Source organism: Bombina bombina, chromosome 1 (assembly GCF_027579735.1).
Source record: "Bombina bombina isolate aBomBom1 chromosome 1, aBomBom1.pri, whole genome shotgun sequence".
NCBI classification, from domain to species: Eukaryota; Metazoa; Chordata; class Amphibia; order Anura; family Bombinatoridae; genus Bombina; species Bombina bombina.
Window position 1 is genome coordinate 1,422,408,581 of NC_069499.1, and position 26,656 is coordinate 1,422,435,236.

General features: G+C 42.3%; 1 protein-coding gene across 1 annotated transcript in view; it reads right to left on the bottom strand.

Moving 5' to 3' along the window:
- VPS45 (vacuolar protein sorting 45 homolog) overlaps positions 1-26,656 on the bottom strand; it is a 210,755-nt gene that overhangs the window by 138,452 nt on the left and 45,647 nt on the right. Inside the window, exons 5-8 of the mRNA XM_053705388.1 lie at positions 13,285-13,364; positions 12,888-12,956; positions 5,550-5,687; positions 5,172-5,282 (exon numbers count right to left, since the gene is read on the bottom strand). Of these exons, the coding sequence (XP_053561363.1) occupies positions 5,172-5,282; positions 5,550-5,687; positions 12,888-12,956; positions 13,285-13,364 (398 nt within the window). The remainder of the gene's footprint in view (positions 1-5,171; positions 5,283-5,549; positions 5,688-12,887; positions 12,957-13,284; positions 13,365-26,656) is intronic.

Here is a 26,656-nt window from a genome sequence, read left to right on the forward strand (position 1 = left end):
CTGACCAAGTAACCCTTGGATTCACACCAATGAAGATATTTACACCATATCTCATGATAGATTTTCCTGGTGACAGGCTTTCGCGCCTGTATTAAGGTATCAATGACCGACTCGGAGAAACCACGCTTTGATAAAATCAAGCGTTCAATCTCCAAGCAGTCAGCCGCAGAGAAATTAGATTTGGATGGTTGAAAGGACCCTGAAGTAGAAGGTCCTGCCTCAGAGGCAGAGTCCATGGTGGAAAGGATGACATGTCCACCAGATCTGCATACCAAGTCCTGCGTGGCCACGCAGGCGCTATCAAAATTACCGATGCTCTCTCCTGTTTGATCTTGGCAATCAGACGAGGGAGCAGAGGAAACGGTGGAAACACATAAGCCAGGTGGAAGGACCAAGGCGCTGCTAGAGCATCTATCAGCGCTGCCTTGGGATCCCTGGACCTGGATCCGTAACAAGGAAGCTTGGCGTTCTGGCGAGACGCCATGAGCTCCAGTTCTGGTTTGCCCCAACGTTGAATCAACTGTGCAAACACCTCCGGATGGAGCTCCCACTCCCCCGGATGAAAAGTCTGTCGACTTAGAAAATCTGCCTCCCAGTTCTCTACTCCTGGGATATGGATAGCTGATAGATGGCAAGAGTGAATCTCTGCCCATTGAATTATCTTTGAAACCTCCAACATCGCTAGGGAACTCCTTGTTCCCCCCTGATGGTTGATGTAAGCTACAGTCGTGATGTTGTCCGACTGAAATCTGATTAACCTCACTGCCGCTAGCGGAGGCCAAGCGTGAAGAGCACTGAATATCGCTCTTCGTTCCAGAATGTTTATTGGAAGGAGTGCCTCCTCCTGAGTCCACGACCCATGAGCCTTCAAAGAGTTCCGGACTGCACCCCAGAAGGCTGGCATCTGTTGTTACTATTGTCCAATCTGGCATGCGGAAGGTCATACCTTTGGACAGATGGACCCGAGATAGCCACCAGAGAAGAGAATCCCTGGTCTCTTGATCCAGATTTAGTAGAGGGGACAAATCTGTGTAATCCCCATTCCACTGACTGAGCATGCAGAGTTGCAGCGGTCTGAGATGTAGGCGGGCAAACGGAACTATGTCCATTGCCGCTACCATTAAGCCGATTACTTCCATACACTGAGCCACCGAAGGGCGAGAAGTATAATAAAGAACACGGCAGGAATTTAGAAGTTTTGACAACCTGTCCTCTGTCAGGTAAATCCTCATTTCTACAGAATCTATCAGAGTTCCCAGGAAGGAAACTCTTGTGAGAGGGGATAGAGAACTCTTCTTTTCGTTCACTTTCCACCCATGAGACCTCAGGAATGCCAGAACAATGTCCGTATGGGACTTGGCAATTTGGAAATTCGACGCCTGTATCAGAATGTCGTCTAAGTAAGGGGCTACTGCTATGCCCCGCGGCCATAGGACCGCCAGAAGTGACCCCAGAACCTTCGTAAAGATTCTTGGTGCCGTAGCTAACCCAAAGGGAAGAGCCACAAACTGGTAATGCCTGTCTAGGAAGGCGAACCTGAGAAACCGATGATGATCTTTGTGTATCGGAATGTGAAGATAAGCATCCTTTAAGTCCTCGGTAGTCATGTATTGACCCTCCTGGATCATAGGTAGGATGGTTCGAATAGTCTCCATCTTGAAAGATGGGACCCTGAGAAATTTGTTTAGGATCTTGATATCTAAGATTGGTCTGAAGGTTCCCTCTTTCTTGGGAACCACAAAGAGATTTGAATAGAAGCCTTGCCCCTGTTCCTCCTTTGGAACTGGGTGGATCACTCCCATAACTAGGAGGTCTTGAACACAATGTAAGAATGCCTCTCTGTTTATCTGGTTTGCAGATAATTATGAGAGGTGAAATCTTCCTTTTGGGGAAGAAGCTTTGAAGTCCAGAAGACACAATTTCCAATGCCCAGGGATCCTGGACATCTCTTGCCCAAGCCTGGGCGAAGAGAGAAAGTCTGCCCCCTACTAGATCCGTTACCGGCTCGGGGACTGATCTTTCATGCTGTCTTAGAGGCAGCAGCAGGCTTCTTCGCCTGCTAACCTTTGTTCCAGGCCTGGTTAGGTCTCCAGACCGGCTTGGACTGGGCAAAATTTCCCTCTTGTTTTGCATTAGAGGGAGTTGATGCCGCGCTCGTCTTAAAGTTTCGAAAGGCACGAAAATTAGTTTGTTTGGTCCTTAATTTATTAGACCTATCCTGAGGAAGGGCATGACCTTTTCCTCCAGTAATATCAGAAATGACCTCCTTCAGTCCAGGCCCGAATAGGGTCTGCCCCTTGAAGGGAATGTTGAGAAGCTTAGACTTTGAAGTAACGTCAGCTGACCAGGATTTAAGCCATAGCGCCCTACGCGCCTGTATAGCAAAACCTGAGTTCTTAGCCGTTAGTTTGGTTAAATGAACAACGGCGTCAGAAACAAATGAATTGGCTAGCTTAAGCGCTTTAAGCTTGTCAAGTATATCATCCAATGGAGTTTCTACCTGTAAGGCCTCTTCCAGAGACTCAAACCAGAAGGCCGCAGCAGCAGTGACCGGGGCAATGCATGCAAGAGGCTGGAGAATAAAACCTTGTTGAATAAACATTTTCTTAAGGTAACCCTCTAACTTTTTATCCATTGGATCTAGGAAAGCACAACTGTCCTCGACGGGAATAGTTGTACGCTTAGCTAGGGTAGAAACTGCTCCCTCCACCTTAGGGACCGTTTGCCATAAGTCCCGTGTAGCGGCATCTATTGGAAACATTTTCTTAAAAATAGGAGGGGGAGAGAACGGTACACCTGGTCTATCCCATTCCTTAGTAATAATTTCTGAAAACCTTTTAGGTATTGGAAAAGCATCAGTGTAAACAGGCACTGCATAGTATTTATCAAATCAACACAATTTCTCTGGCACTATAATGGTGTCACAGTCATCCAGAGTAGCTAAAACCTCCCTGAGCAACACGTGGAGGTGTTCAAGCTTAAATTTAAATGTAGACATATCAGAATCAGGCTGAAGCATCTTCCCCGAGTCAGAAAAATCACCCACAGAAAGAAGCTCTCCTGCCTCAGCTTCTGCATATTGTGAGGGGATATCAGACATAGCTACTAAAGCGTCAGAGAGCTCTGTATTTTTTCTAGTCCCAGAGTTGTCTCCTTTCCTTGTAACCCTGGTAGTTTGGACAATACCGCTGTAAGGGTATGATCCATAACTGCCGCCATGTCTTGTAAAGTAAACGCCATGGGCACGCTAGATGTACTTGGCGCCACTTGAGCGGGAGTCCCTTGAGCGGGAGTCAAAGGTTCTGACACGTGGGGCGAGTTAGTCGGCACAACTTCCCCCTTGTCAATTTCCTCTGGTGATAAATCTTTTAAAGACAGAATATGATCTTTATAACTTAAAGTAAAATCAGTACATTTGGTACACATTTTAAGAGGGGGTTCCACAATGGCTTCTAAACATAATGAACAAGGAGTTTCCTCTATGTCAGACATGTTTAAAAAGACTAGCAATGAGACCAGCAAGCTTGGAAAACACTTTGATAAATGTAAACAAGCAAAAAATAAAAACGGTACTGTGCCTTTAAGAGAAACAAATTTTGTCAGAAATTGAAAAACAGTGATAAAAAGCAGTAAATCTTACAAAATGTTTACAGTGTGTATACTAGACTAACAGAGCATTGCACCCACTTGCAAATGGATGATAAACCCCTTAGTTTCAAAACCGGATCAAAAAAAACATATAAACGTTTTTTAACAGTCACAACAAACTGCCACAGCTCTGCTGTGGCCCTACCTGCACATACAATGACTTTGAAGGCACAAAAACCCTTTGTAGAGGCCCTAAGTGTTCAGGGGACTCCTTCAGGGAAGCTGGAAGTCTCAAGCTGCAAAAACTACTGCACGATTTAGGCCTGAAATTAGGCCCCTCCCAAACTGTATTCACAGTGAGAGGGCCATAAAAAAACTATTTCTAGGCAAAATCTAGCCAGCCATGTGGAAAAAACTGGGCCCCAATAAAGTTTTATCACCAATATGTAGAAAAAAACGTTTAAACACTTCCAGCAAACATTATCTTATTTTCAGTAATGTGAGAAAGTAATAAGAATATTACCTTTTACAGCAAGCATGATACTAGTCGTTATTAAATCACTGTAATCAGGCTTACCTTAAATAAATCCAGTATTAACAGCATTTTCTAACATATTGATTTCTCTAGAAAAATTTAAACTGCACATACCTCATAGCAGGAGACCCTGCACGCTATTCCCCCAGCTGAAGTTACCTCATCTCTTCAGTTATGTGTGAGAACAGCAATGGATCTTAGTTACAACCTGCTAAGATCATCAAAAACCACAGGCAGACTCTTCTTCAACTATCTGCCTGAGGCTAAAACAGTACAACTCCGGTACCATTTGAAAATAATAAACTTTTGATTGAAGATAAACTACATAAATTCACCACATCTCTCTAGCTACTTCCTATCGTGTCGAGAGCTGCAAGAGAATGACTGGTAGTGGCAGTTAGGGGAGGAGCTATATAGACAGCTCTGCTGTGGGTGATCCTCTTGCAGCTTCCTGTTGGGAAGGAGAATATCCCACAAGTAATGGATGATCCGTGGACTGGATACACCTTACAAGAGAAATGTTTATTTTTAATTGTTTAAGTATTATACAGACACAGAGATAAGAAAGGGAAGCATTTGAATAATAAGATAAAGGAGATCTGATCTGCTATTTCTTTTGCAAAAATAAGAATAAATTAGCAATTTCTCATAAATTTTATACGCTGCAGCTGGTATAACAAGTCATGAGGACACATTCAGGGAAAAACAATCGTACAGTTTAACTGCCCCTTTAATACCTAGGGCTCTTGAATAAAAAAAAAACACACAAAAAAAAACAAACAGTCTAACTCTTTAAGATTAGCTTTACGTTCAGTTATTCCCACTTGTGAGCTTGTTTAATACCAACAGGGAGATTTGGATGTGTTCATTTTCAAAACACACACACTTTCATTTATTTCTGTAACTAGACTCACTGCAGTCTCCATTTCTTACAATTAAATATTCTGCAACATCAGGCATATTAATTCACTAATACATTAGTTTGCTTAATGGACCAATCGTTTACTGTCCCTTCTTTTATGCTACCAGCTGAAATGATTTTACCAACCTGATTTAGCAGTGGGGATATAGCATCGTCACAGCGATCAAGGACCAGCAGCAAAGGGGGCACCTCTGTCCGACGGAAGTCAAACAGCTCATACTCTTTTGTGATGACTTGCTGGAGGACGAGGAACAATAATACATTTTTTAAATGTAATAAGAATATGGATCATCTCAGTCAGACATGAAATAGTTTTTAATCAAACTGTCACAATACGTCAAGGATCTACTCTAGCAGGGGACAGTCAGTATGTAAAGACTGGTAACATTTACAACTCACTACATTGTTAGGTTATATTATCAGTATATATAACAGACATATGCATTCCTAATAGTCTTAAGATAAACTTTACACTCTTATGCTGTACTATTCCCTTGCACTCACCTTAACTCCCTCTGCCAGTCGCTTAGCCATGTCAGATGACAGCTGATACCGGATCATGGGGCACTTCTTAAGAGACAGCAAAAGAGCAGTCAGTCCTTGTGTTGCTCTCGACAGCTGAATGGGATCCCAATTCCTGCCCTGGGAAACAAAACACTAAAATGTCAGAGCAATGCTTGTTTTTCAGTAATTAACCCCTTTGATGCGCATGACGAGTTATTGTTTATCATGCACATCACAGTCTGCAGGCGCAAGACAAGCCCTTTTCGTCATGCAGGAGAAATGCTGTTAAAAGCAGTTTTCGGTGATCTCCCGCGCTACAGGCTGAGGATCGTAGGTGGCCTAGTGGGAGGCACTCTCTGCCTTCATGGGAGTGCCGGTGATGTCACAAAGGGGCTAAACCAAATAGTTGCAACGGATCTGGATTGGGGGGGGGAGGTTATTCAAACCCTTCGATGTCAACATTCTTAGCAGTTACAAACCTCCGATACCCATTATTTGAAAGAATTTCTTTTAAATGATAGTGGTCTTGGAGCAGTAAAATCAAGCAAACCTTTAAAAAAAAAATCTGATATGTCTAGAGACCCCTAGTAAAGTTAATTTTCTAGTACACAAGTCTCTGTCTTAAAAAAAGAAAAATTTATGCTTACCTGATAAATTTATTTCTTTTTTGACACAATGACTCCACAGATCATCTTAATTACTAATGGGATATTCACCTCCTGGTCAGCAGGAGGAGGCAAAGAGCACCACAGCAGAGCTGTTAAATAGCTCCTCCCTTCCCTCCCACTCCAGTCATTCGACCGAAGTTAGGAAGAGAAAGGAAAAGCCAAGGTGCAGAGGTGTCTCAAGTTTACAATAACCCACAACCTGTCTAATAACACAGGGCGGGCCGTGGACTCATTGTGTCAAAAAATAAATAAATTTATCAGGTAAGCATAAATTTTCTTTTCTTTTTTAGGACACAATGAGTCCACGGATCATCTTAATTACCAATGGGATTCAATACCCAAGCTAGAGTACACAGATGATATGGGAGGGACAAGACAGGGAACCTAAACGGAAGGCACCACTGCTTGAAGAATCTTTCTCCCAAAAGCTGCCTCAGCCGAGGCAAAAGTGTCAAATTTGTAGAACTTTAAAAAAAAAAGTGTGAAGAGAGGGCCAAGTTGCAGCCTTGCAAATCTGTTCCACAGAAGCTTCGTTTTTAAACGCCCATGAGGAAGCAACAGCCCTCGTGGAATGAGCCGTAACCCTCTCAGGAGGCTGCTGTCCAGCAGTCTCATATGCAAAAAGTATGCTACTCTTGAGCCAAAAAGAAAGAGAAGTGGCCGTAGCTTTCTGTCCCTTACGTATTCCTGAGAAAAATCACAAACAAAGCAGAAGATTGACGAAAGTCCTTAGTCGCCTGCAGGTAAAACTTTAAAGCATGGACCACGTCCAAATTGTGCAGAAGTCTTTCCTTCTGAGAAGAAGGATTAGGACACAAGGAAGGAACAACAATCTCCTGATTAATGTTCCTATCAGAAACAACCTTAGGAAGAAATCCTAATTTAGTACGTAAAACTACCTTATCTGAATGGAAAATAAGATAAGGAGATTCATACTGTAAAGCCGAGAGTTCTGACATCCTCCAAGCAGAAGAAATAGCAACCAGAAACAAATCTTTCCAAGATAACAACTTAATATCTAAGGAATGCATAGGCTCAAACGGAGCCCCTTGAACAACTTTAAGAACTAAATTCAGACTCCATGGGAGGACTAACCGATCTGTACACAGGCCCGATCCTGACCAAGGCCTGACAAAATGATTGTGCATCTGGAACATCCGCCAGACGTTTGTGAAACAAAATAGACAAAGCCGAGATTTGACCCTTTAGGGAACTTATCGATAAGACTTTCTCCAATCTTGGAGAAAATACAAAAATATAGGAATCCTAACTCTACTCCATGAGTAGCCCTTGGAGTCATACCAATAAAGATATTTACACCATATCTTATGGTAAATCTTTTCTAGTTACAGGCTTACGAGCCTGAATCATGGTCTCTATGACTGAGACAGACAAACCTCGCTTGGATAAAATTAAGCGTTCAATCTCCAAACAGTCAGCTTCAGAGAAACTAAATTTAGGAGAAGTAAGGACCCTTGAATTAGAAGGTCCTTCCTCAACGGAAGACTCCAAGGTGGCAGAGAAGGCATGTCCACCATATCTGCACACCAAATCCTGCAAAACCAAGCAGGGGCTGGATCAGCGATGCCCTCTCCTGCTTGATTCGAGCAATGACCCGAGGAAGAGGCGCAAACGGAGGGGACAGGAATACTACACTGAAAATCCAAGGAACCGCCAGAGCATCTGTTAGTTCCGCCCAGGGGTCCCTGGACTCTGCCCCGTATCTCGTGAACTTGGCATTTGGTCAAAATGCCAGGAAATCTAATTCTGGCTGACTCCACTCGAGAATCAGGCTGGAGAACACTTCTGGATGGAGTACCCACTCCCTCGGATGAAAGGTCTGCCTGCTCAGGAAGTCCGCCTCCTAGTTGACCACCCCTAGGATGTGGATTGCCGACAGGTAGCAAGAATGGGCCTCCGTCCACTGAATTATCTTGGTAACCTCTGTCATCGCTAAGGAACTCCTCGTTCCTCCCTGATGAGTGACATAAGCCACTGAAGGTATGTTGTCCGACTGGAATCTAACAAACTGGACCGAGGCTAACTGGGGCCAGGCCAGAAGAGCATTGAAGATCGTTCTCAGTTTCAGGATGTTTATAGGAAGAACCGACTCTGACTGAGTCCAAACACCCTGAGCCGTTAGGGAGCCCCAGACAGCTCCCCACTCGAGAAGACTGGCGTCTGTTGTCACAATCACCCAAGATGGTCTGCGAAAGCAAGTTCCCTGGGATAGATGAGCCAGAGACAATCACCATTGAAGAAAGTCCCTTGTCTCCTGCTCCAGAGTTATTTGAGGAGACAAGAATGTATAATCTCCGTCCCATTGCCTGAGCATGTTTGACTACAGAGGTCTGAGGAGGAACCGAGCAAACGGGATGATGTCCATTGCCGCCACCATCAGCCCGATTACCTCCATGCACTGGACCACTGACGGCCGAGGAGTGGACTGAAGGACTAGACGAGTATACAAAATCTTTGATTTCCAGACTACTGTCAGAAATATCTTCATTGATGGAATCTGTTATTATTCCCAAGAAAAAAAACCTTGTACTTGGGACCAAGGAACTCTTTCCTAAATTTACCTTTTATCCCTGAGATCTCAGGAAGGATAACACCATGTCCGTGTGGAAACTTGCTTGTTGTAAGAATGGCGCCTGGACTAGGATGTCATCCAGTTAAGGTGCCACTGCAATGCCCCATGGCCGAAGCATCGCCAACAGTGATCCCAGAACCCTTGTGAAAATTTTAGGAGCTGTGGCAAGCCACAAATTGGAAGTGTTTTCTAGAAAAGGAACCTTTTAAAGAAAGAGCTTTTAGTTGAACACTCCTTACTTCTAAGGACAGCCATACATGGTACAACACAAAGTACCAGCACCTGGGGTGGATTTGAAGAAACTTGTAATGATCCCAGTGAATAGGAACATGTAAGAATGCATCCTCAAATCCACCATTGTCAATAAATTGACCCTCCTGGACCGAAAAGTCCCCTCTTGATTTGAGAACGCGATTGGAAAAAAATTCCAGACCCTGATCCTAATTGGAAGAGGAATTATCACTCCTAGGTTGGAGAGGTCTGCTACGTAGTGTAAGAACGCCTCTCCTCTTGTCTGGTCTGCCGACAATCTTGAAAGCAGAAACCTGCACCTGGGAGAAAGTCTTTAACTCTAATTTGTATTCCAGGGACACAAAATTCCCAAGTGATCATGAAATCACAAACCCCAAGCTTGATCGAAGAAGGAAAAACCTGCTCCCTTATCAGGCACACGCACCTCATGCTGTACTTGATTTAACAGCAGGAATCTTGGGCTGTTTTCCCCTATTCTAAGCCTGGCTGGGGGTACCAGCAGGCTTAGACTGCTCCTGCTTGGGAGGAGTGAAAGTACCCCAGAAGACTCGGAAGAACTGAAATTATCTCTGACGTCCTCCCCCTTATTTCTTATTCTGTAGATGAAACAACCGCAGACCAAGATCTTAACCATAATGCTCTGCGGGTCAGTATAGTAAAGCCTGAATCCTAGTGCCCATTACTCCTCTATATTAAAGGAGATTACTCACTTAAAGGCCTTTACACTTTTCATTCGAAGGGAAGAGTGTCTGTTTAATAGAAACAGACAACACATCAAACCAGTACTCCGCCAAACTGGAGACAGTAGCCCTACCAACCGCAGGTTGTCCATTTAAACCCTCAACTTTCCTTCATAGGGTTCTTCGCCTGCATCAGTTCCAAAAAGAACTACTATCCACTATGGGAATAGTATCTCCCTACTGCAAAGACTCTTTTATAGAGTCTACTATATAAAACATCCTATTTAATATAGGAAAGGAGAAAAAGGTAATAACCAGATTCTTCGATTCCTGGGCAAATATCCTTATAGCCCTATCTGGTATAGGAAATACATCCACCATGAAGGGCGCGTCACAATATTAGTAAAAGTAACAGGACTCTCTAGGATAGACTACACCGGTAGAGACGGAGTCACCCATGGTAGCCAAAAAACTCTTTAAATAAATAGTCAATAGAAGTAATTAAGCTACAACTGAAAGAAAAAAACAACCTAAGAATCAGATAGGGGAACTACCCCATCTGAGTCTAAGAATTCCCCCTCAGAAACTACCGAAGTAACTTCCTTTTTCAGTTTACAGGGAAAAAATCTTTGTAATAGCTACTACTAAATCAATCACATTTAACTGATTGAAAATATATCCTTTTGCACTTTTCCCTACAGTGTGGGAAAAACAGACAATGTTTGAAATGCAAGGTAACTCCAAATGGAGAGTGAAAGGAACCACAGGGCACTGCATGTGGGCTATAAATTTTGTGGTACTCTACAGGAGAAATTTGTGGCATAGCTTGACCCTTGACAATAGACTCCTAAACAGCATGAGCCTTAGAAGGAGAAAGTCTATTTTTAAAAAAAAAAAAAAATCTCACAATAGATGAGAAAACATAAAGGATTGAAGGTACCATTATATATCAAGCTCAAGACAAGAGAGCCTATTGGTCCATCCTGTCTACAGGATGAGTTAATCAAGCAAACAGTTTAAATTTTTAGAAGAAAAAAAAAATCCCATAAAAACGTTACTGTTTCTTTAAATTTTAAAACACAATTTTTTATTTTTATGTGCAGCATGAAGGTAACTTAGCATGCAGTTACTGCCCAACCTGTCAACACCTCAGCATACCCTGCTGAGGTACCCATCTGAAAACGTTACTGTTTCTTTATCCCAAAAAACTTTATTTTGTAAAACGAAGCCCTTAGAAAACGATGTCAATAGACTCTGTCTACATCTCTAGGCATAAGAGGTCCGCAACGTAACTGTATACTTTGTCTGGCCCCCTGATGTGGGAAAAACACTAAGTACAATGCTAAACAGAAACTCCTCCATCCGTTGCCTAAACTTGGAAGTGGAGAAGAAGTGCGCAGCCGAAATTGGCGCCACGCGTAGCTCCGCCCATCATGGGCGTTACAATACTAAACTCCCGGTCGCCATTATGATAGATAAAACAAATAAGCCACCGGGAGCAAACTGACTATCTGTGAAGTCTGGGGGCAGATAGGGCTACCGCTTGCTGGACAGCAGCTTAGCCTTTAAATGAAAGCAACGTATCACTTCCCACTGAGAGTTTATCTTCCCTCAGCCCTAGTGAACACTAGGCCTCCAGATATAAGAACCACTTAATTTTTCTCCTCAGCCCCAGTGCCTGCTTATAATGTGCTGTCGCTGAAAACCCCTCCTTTAGTATTTAGGAGATAAGTCCCAGATTAATAAGTGCTCCACTTCTACTGAGATCATCCCAGACCCAGAATAAAAAGTCAGTACTTGCCTTTGTATTCTGCCCGACAGCAGGGCAGCTCAGCAGGTTTAGGAGGTCCTCTCCCTCCCATAGCCCTGTGGAAAAAGATAAAGCCTGAGTAATCTTGCTTAGGCTATCAGGGTTAGGGCAGCATAAAGGCGCAGTGAGAATTATGTCCCACAAGTTCCCATTGCTCTAAAGACACCAAAAGCTCTACTGTAGAAACTGATATGGACTACGGCTACATCCTAGAACAAAGCAGCACAATCTTGCACTATTTTAAAAATAATAAACTCTTGATTGAAGAATTTAAAACTAACACCTCACTTTACCTCTTCCTATCACTAACGTAGGCAAAGAGAATGACTGGGGTGGGAGGGAAGGGAGGAGCTATTTAACAGCTCTGCTGTGGTGCTCTTTGCCTCCTCCTGCTGACCAGGAGGTGAATATCCCATTAGTAATTAAGATGATCTGTGGACTCATTGTGTCATAAAAAAGAAATGTATACATTTTGTCTGTATAATCAGGTGACCACTGGGGTAACAGTGATCACATTCCAAGAAAAGAAAAGTGCTTTTATTTATGTAATACACAATGCGGCCTCTCTAATATATATTATAACCCCTAAAAGCCTGTATGGGTTCCTGTTTCACATGTGGCTACCCTTGATGACAATTTAGTAAGGTGATCACAATAACAGCCGTGGTCACTAGGCCATTTTCAATAGTATTTATTAAAATCTAACCTCTACTATTTTGATAAGAGCGGTTTAAAAGGAACATAACACAAGTTGGTATAGAGACAAAATATAATATGTACTTTAATTGCTTTACCTGAAAATTTATACTGCAGTGTCTCACCATTAACCCTTTCTTTTTAGTTTCTGAATTGTAAAGCTCTAACTCCCCCCCCGCCCAAATTCCTTTTATGGCTGTATCTATGTTTATTGTTCTTTTGGTAAAACGCAAAGGTGAATAGGGATTATCTGCTAGGCATGCCTAAAAGCTGTGAACTCAGTTGAAATACAACTAAAGCAGCTTAGTTATGTACTTAATTTTGTTTATTTTTTAAAATTATTTTAAAATACTTGTCAGCAATTTATAAACAATTTTTTATGCAAACTATTTTAATTTAATTAGCCCTTTTAGGATATGCACATATCTCAACCTGTTTTTTAAGCTATAAGCTACAACATTAATAATGCAATGCGGTTTTTAATGCGCTGATTTAATAAGCACTAACCATTATGTAGGTTAACAGTTTCCGCAACTTAAATGGGAAAGGATATTTATTTTATAGAAATTGTCAGTGCCATTTAATATCAATGCTCTAAGTTGTATTATGTGACCATCAAACGGATTCTCAGCATCTCACCTGATAGCAGCTCTGAATGTTCAGGGAAAACACGTGCGGGTTGACAGCAATATAATCACCATAGAATTCCTAAAATGAAACAAGCAAAAAAAAGTGTAACGTTCAACAGAAAATATCATCATGACATGACTACTGTGTGACAGCTTGCCAACTATATGCAGGGTTAATCACACAGGAATATTCACATGCCTAGCACACTTCTGTAAGGTGACCGCCCTTAAAATAAAAAAAGTGACATGCAACTGCCAGTTAGCTGATAAACCAATTTGCCTTGTTTGATGGTTAAAACATACAGATGGGAGAAAGCGAATGCAAAAAAAAAAAAAAAAGTGTGATTAAATAAAAAAAAAAATTGTAGTTTATTATCTATCCTATCCCTTTAACGTCTTCGGCTTACCTGAACTTCTGACACAACCTCCTGCTCGTCTGCCTCAGCTAATGACTTCACATCACTTTTACTGATCACATTGCTGAAGTCTGAAAACAACAGAAACAGAAGATTCTAAAAATACAGTAAACCGTTATAATTTCTTAGTTTATTTAGCCCCTTGCAACATATGGAAGCAGGTACTACGTCACACATTACTTTGCCCAGTCTGTATTGGTGCTAGCGGGTGGTGAGGGAGGGAAGGAAGTAGTTGGGTGGGCTGCCCATTGCGAGAGAGAGAGGCGGGCTCCTACACTACGGAAAAAAGTTTGTAAGGGGAGAGGAAAGGTTTCCTACACTACAGAAAATATGATGTGATGGGTGGAGATGCATCCCTAAGCTAAATTCGTTAGAGGGGTGAAGAGGAGATCCTTACATTTCCAAAAAAATGTAACATAAAAATATTTTTAAAAAAAACAAACTACAAAGTATACTGGCAGGCTAGAGCGGTTTGGGAGGATCCAGGTAGGTGGTAAGTGTCAGGTAGGAGGGTAATCCCTGGAGAGAGAGAGAGAGAGACAGAGACAGACAGAGAGACAGACAGACAGACAGAGAGAGAGAGAGAGAGAGAGAGAGAGAGAGAGAGAGAGAGAGAGCAAAAAAAAGCGCGAAAAAGAGAGAGAGCGAGAGTGCAAAAAGAGAGAAGAGAGAGCACGAGAAAAGAGAGCGCGAGAAAAGAGCACGAGAAAAGAGAGCGCGAGAAAAGAGAGAAGAGAGCGAGAAAAGAGAGCGAGAGCGAGAAAAGAGAGCGAGAGCGAGAAAAGAGAGCGAGAGCGAGAAAAGAGAGCGAGAGCGAGAAAAGAGAGCGAGAGCGAGAAAAGAGAGAGCGAGAGCGAGAAAAGAGAGCGAGAAAAGAGAGAGCGAGAGCGAGAGCAGAGAGAGCGAGAGCAGAGAGAGCGAGAAAAGAGAGAGCGAGAGCAACTACACAAAGACAGGGATTTCAGCATAGACTTTTAAATTTATTAATTCACAACAAATTGTGATAGATTCAGTGCATATACTTTTGGTGCCAACACCTAGTGAAAAAAACACATCAAAACCAACAAAAAGAACCATGGTTAATATGAAATACATTCAGAGAGGAGCAGCTCCATCTACTTACAGTAGGTAAAGAAAATCTGCAACACCTCCACTAGAGTGTGGCTTCGCAAACTAGGCGAAAAAATACCACCATAGTTACCCTTGAGGATCTATGCCTAAATTCTACACAATCCATGTATAATAATTCCCTTAAGAGGCAAGAGTACTTTGTATGTAAATAAGTAGCAGGTAAATCAGCATACATGAGGGGAAAAAAACAAACTTTCAACACCTCCACCAGAGGGTAGCTTCGCTATATTAGCGGCTACCATAGTGATCCTTGAAGATCTATACAGAGATTTTAATACATAAGTAACAAAGTACACTGTAGGAATACAAAGATAGCGTAGGTGATAAGGGGTTTGCACAACACCTATTTCAGAGGACACCACTATAGGTCAATAGTATTGGGCATCATGAAACAAACTGTATAATTAGGCTCTATGTGCACCCCCAGATATATCAGAATTCCACTAGCACAGGGCTGAATGTTGCATAAGCTGTTACAATAAAGTGCAAAAAACTTCAGTAGCACTTAAAACATAGCATAGTTTGCTGACATATGGTGCAGATATTGAGTCCAATGTTAGGCCCACAAAAGACTCAGAGTAGTGAGCCTATATGTTCCATTTGTGGGAAGATGCATAAGAAGGTGCGTGTATAGTTACCACCTTAAGTCCTTCCTTAGAAAGGGTCCTCCCAAATGGGTGTCAGGAATGTATAAGGCAAGTATGCAGAGGAAAGCAAGTGCCAAAACGAACCTCCTGCAAACCAGCTTACGTTTAGTATTTAGCTATGCAGCCACAGTAGCAGACCATCCAGCCATTCAGGTATTAGGACAGCCGCCTGTTCCGATGACGTAATTGCCAATGCACGTTTCACCCCCTACGTGATAACATCGCCATTGGGGCTTCCTCAGGGCAAATGTTCATTTGAGGAACGACTTGCAGCTTATTTAAAGACGTGGCAGAACTTGATTTGTTCCTCACGCTTATACATCATCCAATTGGATAGTCTCCTATTTCAGGATTGGTGAAAATATTTGACAACAAAAAAACTTTTATATTGCAACAATAATTCTTCTAAAACTAAAAAGTAAAATGTGAATTAAACCTCTTATACCAACTATAATCTTAAATAGATCCATTATAGCATTTAAAATCCATTCCCTTATTCTTCTTAAACATAGTTCATAGTCATATAATATAATTTTTATAATAAACAGGTATGATATCACTTGGATATCTCAGCCTTAGCACTGCGATAACCGAAAAACTGAGAAGCAGAGGGTACCTAGTAAAACAGAACAAATTTTTTTCTATGTTCAGATACTAAACTTCTGACTTAAAGAAAAGCAGAGAATTCAAATTTTTCATTGAGCCCAAGGGTCACTAAGGTGGTATTTTTTTGCCTAGGTTGCGAAGCCACCCACTAGTGGAGGTGTCGTCTATTTTCTTTATCTACTGTAAGTAGATGGAGCTGCTCCTCTCTAAATGTATTTTGTAATAACCACAGTTCTTTTTGTTGGTTTTGATTCATTGATGTGTTTTTTTCCACTAGGTGTTGGCACCAAAAGGATATGCACTGAATCTATCACAATTTGTTGTAAATTAATACATTTAAAAGTGTATGCTGAAATCCCTGTCTTTGTGTAGTTACTTATTGAGTCTCTACTCTCTCTTCTTCAACACTTAAAGGGTATGCATACTACTCCCTTATAAGGGTTGCAATCTCTGGGTTTAATTAATAAATTAAATAAATTACATTTCCCTATCAACTTAAATTCAATAAATATGACCCTTAACAGCTAGCCGATTAACCTTTCACATAAGCGTTTCAGAATTTCAGAAGTGTGGTGTGCAGCTCTATTAGCAGCCTTCATATTACAAAAAACAATGGCAAAGCCATGCATGCCCGCCCTTTCAGAATAAAACGGGAACCTAGAGAAGCTTTTACAATAAATTTGTCTTATGGCTGCAGTAGCTGTGTGTAAATAGTTTCAGTGAGAAGCCCAAAATATGGGGAAAACATAATTTATGCTTACCTGATAAATTTATTTCTCTTGTAGTGTATCCAGTCCACGGATCATCCATTACTTGTGGGATATTCTCCTTCCAAACAGGAAGTTGCAAGAGGATCACCCACAACAGAGCTGCCATATAGCTCCTCCCCTCACTGCCATATCCAGTCATTCGACCGAAACAAGCCGAGAAAGGAGAAACTATAGGGTGCAGTGGTGACTGAAGTTTAATTTAAAATTTAGACCTGCCTTAAAAGGAAAGGGCGGGCCATGGACTGGATACACTACAAGAGAAATAAATTTTATCAGGTAAGCATAAATTATGTTTTCTCTTGTTAAGTGTATCCAGTCCACGGATCATCCATTACTTGTGGGATACCAATACCAAAGCTAAAGTACACGGATGATGGGAGGGACAAGGCAGGAACTTAAACGGAAGGAACCACTGCCTGTAGAACCTTTCTCCCAAAAACAGCCTCCGAAGAAGCAAAAGTATCAAATTTGTAAAATTTTGAAAAGGTATGAAGCGAAGACCAAGTCGCAGCCTTGCAAATCTGTTCAACAGAGGCCTCATTTTTAAAGGCCCAGGTGGAAGCCACAGCTCTAGTAGAATGAGCTGTAATTCTTTCAGGGGGCTGCTGTCCAGCAGTCTCATATGCTAAACGGATTATACTCCGAAGCCAAAAGGAAAGAGAGGTTGCCGAGGCCTTTTGACCTCTCCTCTGTCCAGAGTAAACAACAAACAGGTTAGATGTTTGATGAAAATCTTTAGTAGCCTGCAAGTAAAACTTCAATGCACGGACTACGTCTAGATTATGCAAAAGACGTTCCTTCTTTGAAGAAGGATTAGGGCATAATGATGGAACAACAATCTCTTGATTGATATTCTTGTTAGAAACCACCTTAGGTAAAAACCCAGGTTTTGTACACAGAATTACTTTATCTGAATGAAAGATCAGATAAGGAGAATCACAATGTAAGGCAGATAACTCCGAGACTCTTTGAGCCGAAGAAATAGCCATCAGAAAAAGAACTTTCCATGATAGAAGTTTGATATCAATAGAATGAAGGGGTCCAAACGGAACCCCTTGAAGAACTTTAAGAACCAAGTTTAAGCTCCATGGGGGAGCAACAGGTTTAAACAGAGGCTTAATTCTAACTAAAGCCTGACAAAATGCCTAAACGTCTGGAACTTCTGCCAGACGCTTGTGTAAAAGAATAGACAGAGCAGAAATCTGTCCCTTTAAAGAACTAGCTGATAATCCTTTGTCCAAACCCTCTTGGAGGAAGGACAATATTCTAGGAATCCTAACCCTACTCCATGAGTAATTCTTGGATTCACACCAATGAAGATATTTACACCATATCTTGTGGTAAATTTTCCTGGTGACAGGCTTTCGTGCCTGTATTAAAGGTATCAATTACTGACTCGGAGAAGCCACGTTTTGATAGGATCAAGCGTTCAATCTCCATGCAGTCAGTCTCAGAGAAAGTAGATTCGGATGATTGAAAGGACCTTGTATTAGAAGGTCTTGTCTCAGAGGCAGAGTCCATGGTGGAAAGGATGACATGTCCACTAGGTCTGCATACCAGGTCCTGCGTGGCCACGCAGGCGCTATCAATATCACCGATGCTCTCTCCTGTTTGATTTTGGCAATCAGACGAGGGAGCAGAGGAAACAGTGGAAACACATAAGCCAGGTTGAAGAACCAAGGCGCTGCTAGAGCATCTATCACTGCCGCTTCTGGGTCCCTGGACCTGGATCCGTAACAAGGAAGCTTGGCGTTCTGGCGAGACGCCATGAGATCCAGTTCTGGTTTGCCCCAACGGAGAACCAATTGAGCAAACACCTCCGGATGGAGTTCCCACTCCCCCGGATGAAAAGTCTGACGACTTAGAAAATCCGCCTCCCAGTTCTCTACCCCTGGGATATGGATCGCTGACAGGTGGCAAGAGTGAGTCCATGCCCAGCGAATTATCTTGGAGACTTCTGACATCGCTAGGGAACTCCTGGTTCCCCCTTGATGGTTGATGTAAGCCACAGTCGTGATGTTGTCCGACTGAAATCTGATGAACCTCAGTGTTGCTAACTGAGGCCAAGCTAGAAGAGCATTGAATATTGCTCTTAACTCCAGAATATTTATTGGGAGGAGTTTCTCCTCCTGAGTCCATGAACCCTGAGCCTTCAGGGAGTCCCAGACTGCACCCCAACCTAGAAGGCTGGCGTCTGTTGTTACAATGGTCCAATCTGGCCTGCGAAAGGTCATACCTTTGGACAGGTGGACCCGAGATAACCACCAGAGAAGAGAATCTCTGGTTTCCTGATCCAGATTTAGTAGAGGGGACAAATCTGTGTAATCCCCATTCCACTGACTGAGCATGCATAATTGCAGCGGTCTGAGATGCAGGCGCGCAAATGGCACTATGTCCATCGCCGCTACCATTAAGCCGATTACTTCCATGCACTGAGCCACCGCGGGGCGCGGAATGGAGTGAAGAACACGGCAAGCATTTAGAAGTTTTGATAACCTGGACTCCGTCAGGTAAATTTTCATTTCTATAGAATCTATCAGAGTCCCTAGGAAGGAAACTCTTGTGAGAGGAGATAGAGAACTCTTTTTTTCTTCGTTCACTTTCCACCCATGTGACCTCAGAAATGCCAGAACTATCTCTGTATGAGATTTGGCAATTTGAAAGCTTGACGCCTGTATCAGGATGTCGTCTAGTTAAGGAGCCACCGCTATACCTCGCGGTCTTAGAACCGCCAGAAGTGAGCCCAGAACCTTTGTAAAAATTATTGGGGCTGTAGCCAACCCGAATGGAAGAGCTACAAACTGGTAATGCCTGTCTAGAAAGGCAAACCTCAGGAACCGATGATGATTCTTGTGAATCGGAATGTGAAGGTAGGCATCCTTTAAGTCCACTGTGGTCATGTACTGACCCTCTTGGATCATGGGTAAAATGGTTCGAATAGTTTCCATCTTGAATGATGGAACTCTGAGGAATTTTTTTAGGATCTTTAAATCCAAAATTGGTCTGAAGGTTCCCTCTTTTTTGGGAACCACAAACAGATTTGAATAAAACCCCTGTCCTTGTTTTGAAGCCTTTGGAGCCCTTCAGAGATGTCCTGTATCATGCAGAAGGAAGAGTGTCTCTGTCTGTAATTTTAGCTGCGCAGAAAAGCGCTAAAATAGGCCCCTCCCACTCATATTACAACAGTGGAAAGCCTCAGGAAACTGTTTCTAGGCAAAAATCAAGCCAGCCATGTGAAGAAAAAACTAGGCCCCAATAAGTTTTGTCAACAAACATATATAAAAACGATTAACATGCCAGCAAACGTTTTATATTACACTTTTATAAGAGTATGTATCTCTGTTAATAAGCCTGATACCAGTCGCTATTAAATCACTGCATTTAGGCTTAACTTACATTAATCCGGTATCAGCAGCATTTTTCTAGCAAATTCCATCCCTAGAAATATGTTAACTGCACATACCTTATTGCAGGAAAACCTGCACGCCATTCCCCCTCTGAAGTTACCTCACTCCTCAGAATATGTGAGAACGGCAATGGATCTTAGTTACTTCTGCTAAGATCATAAAAATCACAGGCAGATTCTTCTTCTAATGCTACCTTTGATAAAACAGTACACTCCGGTACCATTTAAAAATAACAAACTTTTGATTGAAGTTAAAAAACTAACTATAATACACCACTCTCCTCTTACTACGTCCATCTTTGTTGAGAGTTGCAAGAGAATGACTGGATATGGCAGTGAGGGGAGGAGCTATATGGCAGCTCTGCTGTGGGTGATCCTCTTGCAACTTCCTGTTGGGAAGGAGAATATCCCACAAGTAATGGATGATCCGTGGACTGGATACACTTAACAAGAGAAAAGTGAATTTATATGATCACATTTTGAGTCCAAATGGAGGCATGAAATATATCAAAATGGGACTAGATCAATACCTTGGATTGTCTTTAAAATATATAAAATTTGGGGGGTCAAGTTTTTTGTGGACAGTTCTGCTATATCAAATGAGTTAGTCCATTGCATCTTTGTAGACCGTTGCAGACTAAGACCTTAAAATGTTCAAAAATAATAATAATTAAAAATTATTCTGTGAATAAATAGCTAGTTAACAGTCATCCACTGAAATCTCTTTTTATGCCAATAATAAAAATAAATATAAATATAAATATATAAAAAAAAAATTTAAAGTGCTCAATTTTTGTTTAAAGGGCATGCTAGCAAAAATGCTAAAAATCTCTGGTTCTTTGGGAAAGTTTCTCTCTGAAATTCCGGGTAGATAAGCTGTTATTTTAAATAGAAGTAAACTCTGTTTCTTAACTAGAGCACCTCTCATAACGATACTCCGTTTCAAGCTCTTCCAGTGTTGCTAACGCTAAGTGAGATGGATTAGTGACCAACTGATTTTGCCTGCTCTATACGGAAATTGGTCTTTCACGAATCATGTGAGTTCTTGTGTAAAGGGCATCTACTGGAGGTCACTGACGCAGCATTTTTTCTATTTCTTCTTAATGTATTTTATAACTTCATTACATCCTTTCTGAACAAATGGTTCTGCTACTATATACTCCTGTGGTAGAGTTATTCCACAGATCAAACACACTTTAAGTAAAACAAATTACAATAGCGCTCTTTTATGCTTTAAGATTAAATATATATAAATTGTGAATAATTATACCCAGGGCTTTTTTTGTGGGGGTACTCGCACCTCTGCCAACTTATAATAGGTAGTATTTGTAATCATCATGTAAATACTCTAGTTTTCACAAGAGGGGCTGCAAAATACATCAGACATTGTAAATAATGTTGTCCCTTTGCTTTTCTGATTTTCAACATTACAAATTTATCTTGAACTCCTACTACTCTGCCCTTAAATTTCCATAAGCAACACTACTTCTCTACTCTTATCTCTAATCTTTCTTCAAACCCAAAACGTTTGTTCTCCACTTTCAATACTCTTCTCCGCCCTCCCCCACCTCCTAATACAACTTCTCTGTCAGCTCAAGACTTTGCCAACCACTTCAATAACAAAATCGACTCCATCAGAAATTAAATCAGCTCTCAACATAATTCCATTCTCTCACCCCCTCAAATGCTCTCAATCAACCACAACTCACATAACCTTAAACTTAGCTCATTCTCCCCTGTTACTGAGGAAGAAGTTTTGGCACTTATACTGTGCTCTCACCTCACTACCTGTCCCCTTAACCCTATCCCCTCACAGCTACTCCCCTCCCTCTCTGCCACCCGTACACCTATACTCCCACACACTTTCAACCTCTCCCTCAGCACTGGCATTTTTCCCTCATCGCTGAAACATGCACTGGTCACACCTATCCTCAAAAAAACTTCCCTTGATCCTACCTCCCCATCCAACTACCGCCCTATTTCCCTCCTCCCTCTTGCATCAAAGCTTCTCGAAAAACTAGCTTATGCACGCCTATCCCATTTCCTTACAATAAACTCCCTCCTTGACCCATTGCAATCTGGATTTCGTCACCATCACTCCACAGAGACAGCAATTGTTAAGGTTACCAACGGCCTACTTACAGCAAAATCAAAAGGCCACTTCTCTCTGCTTATCCTCCTTGATCTGTCCGCAGCCTTCGACACTGTTGACCACCCTCTTTTGCTCCTAACCCTCCAATCCTTCGGCATCTGTGACACAGCCCTCTCGTGGCTCTCTTCTTAACTGTCAAACCGTACCTTTAGAGTAGCCTTCTCTGGGGCCTCCTCTGCCCGAGTACCGCAAGGCTCTGTCCTCGGTCCCCTTCTCTTCTCAATCTACACGTCATCACTAGGTTCCCTAATAAAGTCCCACGGTTTACAATATCATTTGTATGCCGACGACACCCAAATGTACTTCTCTGCACCAGACCTATCTCCTTCCTTGCTAACCCGTGTCACTTACTGTCTTTCTCACATCTCTAACTGGATGTCCTCTCACTACCTCAAGCTAAATCTCTCCAAAACTGAGCTCCTTATTTCCCCCCCCCCCCTTCTTCTAAACTCTCCACCCCCAATCTCTCTAACTGTTGACAACTCCATCATTACCCCTACCCCGCATGCCCGATGTCTCGGGGTCACATTTGACTCAGATCTTTCTTTCACTCCTCACATTAAGTCATTGGCTAAAGCCTGCCGCTTCCACCTTAAAAACATCTCTAAAATTAGACACTTCCTTACACAAGACACAACTAAGATTTTAATCCACTCTCTCATTCTTTCCCGCCTCGATTACTGCAACTCTGTCCTCGCTGGTCTCCCCACCTGCCGCCTAGCTCCTTTACAATCCATAATGAATGCCTCTGCCATACTCATCTTCCTTACACGTGGCTCTTCATCTGCTGCACCTCTCTGCCAATTCCTTCACTGGCTTCCTCTTGCCTCTAGGATCAAACACAAAATTCTCATTCTGACATACAAAGCCCTCAACTGCACTGCTCCCCCCTATATCTCAGACCTTGTCTCCAGATGCTCTCCCTCCCGTCCCCTTTGCTCTTCTCACGACCTCCTACTCTCCTCCTCTCTTGTCACCTCATCACACTACCATTTACATTACTTCTCCAGACTGGCTCCCAAGTTGTGGAACTCTCTGCCTCGCTCCACAAGACTCTCTTCTAGTTTTAAAAGCTTCAAGTGCTTCCTAAAGACTCTACTGTTCAGGGATGCATACAACCTACGCTAACCTTTCTTTATACCAGTTCCTTTCCTCCATTGCTATCCCCGTTTGTAGATCACCTTCTTAAGAGCTGACTACAACAGTGCAACTCTTGGCTCAAAGTTACTGAGCACAATAGCACAATGAGTACCGGCACCTTATATTTTACAAAAAAAAAAAAAAAGCACTGATTATACCCAACTGTCCCAGTCATAATAAGATTGCAAGCCCTTTGGGGTAGGTATTTTATATCCACAGTTTTTAGTTATATCTAGGTATTCTCTTCAACAACAAAAAAAAAAAAAAAAAAAAAAAAAAAAAAACAACATGAGACCAAAACACATTAGTAAATTGCATGTTCCATCTAAATCAAGAAAGGTTAAAAAGGGACACTCAGGTCAAAATTAATTTTCATGATTAAGATAGAGCAGCAATGTTAAACAACTTTCCAATTTACCTCCATTAACAAAATGTGCACAGTTGTTTTATATTTACACTTTTTGAGTCACCAGCTCCTACTGAGCATGTGCAAGAATTCACAGTATATATATGTGTGTGCATTTGTGATTGGCTGATAGCTTTCACATGATGCAGTAGGAGTGGAAATAGACATAACTTTGAAATTTGCGAGAAAAAAAAAATCTAAAACTCATTTGAAGTCCAGACTAAGTGCCATTGCATTGTCTTTTTATTGTGCATTTGTTGATTATGTAAATCTTCTTGATTTACTAGTCCTATAAATTGACTTTACTGTCCCTTTAAATCAATAAAAACAAAATTTATGCTTACCTGATAAATTTCTCTCTTGCGGTGTATCCAGTCCACAGGTTCATCCATTACTTGTGGGATATTCTCCTTCCCAACAGGAAGTTACAAGAGGACACCCACAGCAGAGCTGTCTATATAGCTCCTCCCCTAACTGCCACTCCCAGTCATTCGACCGAAGACAAGCAAGAAAAAAGGAGAAACTATAGGGTGCAGTGGTGACTGTAGTTTAAAAATAAAAAACACCTGCCTTAAAGTGACAGGGAGGGCCGTGGACTGGATACACCACAAGAGAAAGAAATTTATCAGGTAAGCATAAATTTTGTTTTCTCTTGTAAGGTGTATCCAGTCCACGGGTTCATCCATTACTTGTGGGATACCAATACAAAAGCTTTAGGACACGGATGAAGGGAGGGACAAGGCAGGAACTTAAACGGAAGGCACCACTGCCTGCAAGACCTTTCTCCCAAAAATAGCCTCCGAGGAAGCAAAAGTATCAAATTTGTAGAATTTAGAAAAAGTATGAAGCGAACACCAAGTCGTCGCCTTACAAATATGTTCAAGAGAGGCCTCATTTTTAAAAGCCCATGTGGAAGCTACCGCTCTAGTGGAATGAGCTGTAATTCTTTCAGGAGGCTGCTGGCCAGCAGTCTCATAAGCTAAACGGATTATGCTTCTCAGCCAAAAAGAAAGAGAAGATGCTGAAGCCTTTAGGCCTCTCCTCTGTCCAGAGTAGACAAAAAACCAATGCAGATGTTTGACGAAAATCCTTAGTAGCTTGTAAATAAAACTTTAAAGCACGAACCACGTCAAGATTGTGTAATAGACGTTCCTTCTTTGAAGAAGGATTAGGACACAGTGACGGAAACAACAATCTCCTGATTGATATTCTTATTGATATTCTTATTAGATACCACCTTAGGAAGAAACCCAGGTTTGGTACGCTAAACTACCTTATCTGCATGGAAGATCAGATAAGGGGAATCACACTGTGAGGCAGATAACTCTGAAACTCTTCGAGCCGAAGAGATAGCTACCAAAAACAGAACTTTCCACGATAAAAGCTTGATATCTATGGAATGCAGAGGTTCAAACGGAAACCCTTGAAGAACTTTAAGAACTAAATTTAAACTCCATGGCAGAGCAACAGGTTTAAACAGAGGCTTAATTCTAACCAAAGCCTGACAAAACGCCTGAACGTCTGGAACATCTGCCAGACGCTTGTGCAGAAGAATAGACAGAGCAGAAATCTGTCCCTTTAAGGAGCTAGCTGACAATCCCTTCTCCAATCCTTCTTGGAGAAAGGATAATATCCTAGGAATCCTGACTTTACTCCATGAGTAACCCTTGGATTCACACCAATGAAGATATTTACACCATATCTTATGATAGATTTTCCTGGTGACAGGCTTTCGAGCCTGAATTAAGGCATCAATGACCGAGAAACCACGTTTTGATAAAATCAAGCGTTCAATCTCCAAGCAGTCAGCCGCAGAGAAATTAGATTTGGATGTTTGAATGGACCTTGGAGTAGAAGGTCCTGCCTCAGCGGCAGAGTCCATGGTGGAAGGGATGACATGTCCACCAGATCTGCATATCAAGTCCTGCGTGGCCACGCAGGTGCTATCAAAATCACCGAAGCTCTCTCCTGCTTGATCTTGGCAATCAGACGAGGGAGGAGAGGAAATGGTGGGAACACATAAGTCAGGCTGAAGGACCAGGGCACTGCTAGAGCATCTATCAGCGCTGCCTGGGGATCCCTTGACCTGACGCCATCAGATCCAGTTCTGGTTTGCGCCATAGTTGAATCCGCTGGGCAAATACCTCCGGATGGAGCTCCCACTCCCCCGGATGAAAAGTCTGCCGACTTAGAAAATCCGCCTCCCAGTTCTCTACTCCTGGGATATGGATAGCTGAGAGATGGCAAGAGTGAATCTCTGCCCATAGAATTATCTTTGAAACCTCCAACATTGCCAGGGGGCTTCTTGTTCCCCCCTGATGGTTGATATAGGCTACAGTCGTGATATTGTCCAACTGAAATCTGATGAACCTGACCGCAGCTAGTTGAGGCCAAGTCTGAAGAGCATTGAATATCGCTCTCAGTTCCAGAATGTTTATCGGAAGGAGGGCTTCCTCCTGAGTCCACGAACCCTGAGCCTTCAGGGAGTTCCAGACTGCGCCCCAGCCCAGAAGGCTGGCATCTGTCGTCATTATAGTCCACTCTGGCCTGCAGAAACTCATTCCCCTGGACAGATGGACCCGAGATAACCACCAGAGAAGAGATTCCCTGGTCTCTTGATCCAGATTTAGCAGAGGGGACAAATCTGTGTATTCCCCATTCCACTGATTGAGCATGCAAAGTTGCAGTGGTCTGAGATGTAGGCGGGCAAACGGAACTATGTCCATTGCCGCTACAATTAGGCCGATTACTTCCATACACTGAGCCACTGACGGCCGAGAAGTGGAATGAAGAGCACGGCAGGAAGTTAGAAGCTTTGATAACCTGACCTCTGTCAGAAAAATTCTCATTTCTACTGAATCTATCAGTGTTCCTAGGAAGGAAACTCTTGTGAGAGGGGATAGAGAACTCTTTTCTTCGTTCACCTTCCACCCATGAGACCTCAGAAAGGCCAGAACAATGTCCGTATGGGACTTGGCGATTTGAAAAGTCAACGCCTGTATCAGAATTTTGTCTAGGTAAGGAGCCACCGCTATGCCCCGTGGCCTTAGAACCGCCAGTAGGGACCCTAGAACCTTTGTAAAGATTCTTGGTGCCGTGGCTAAC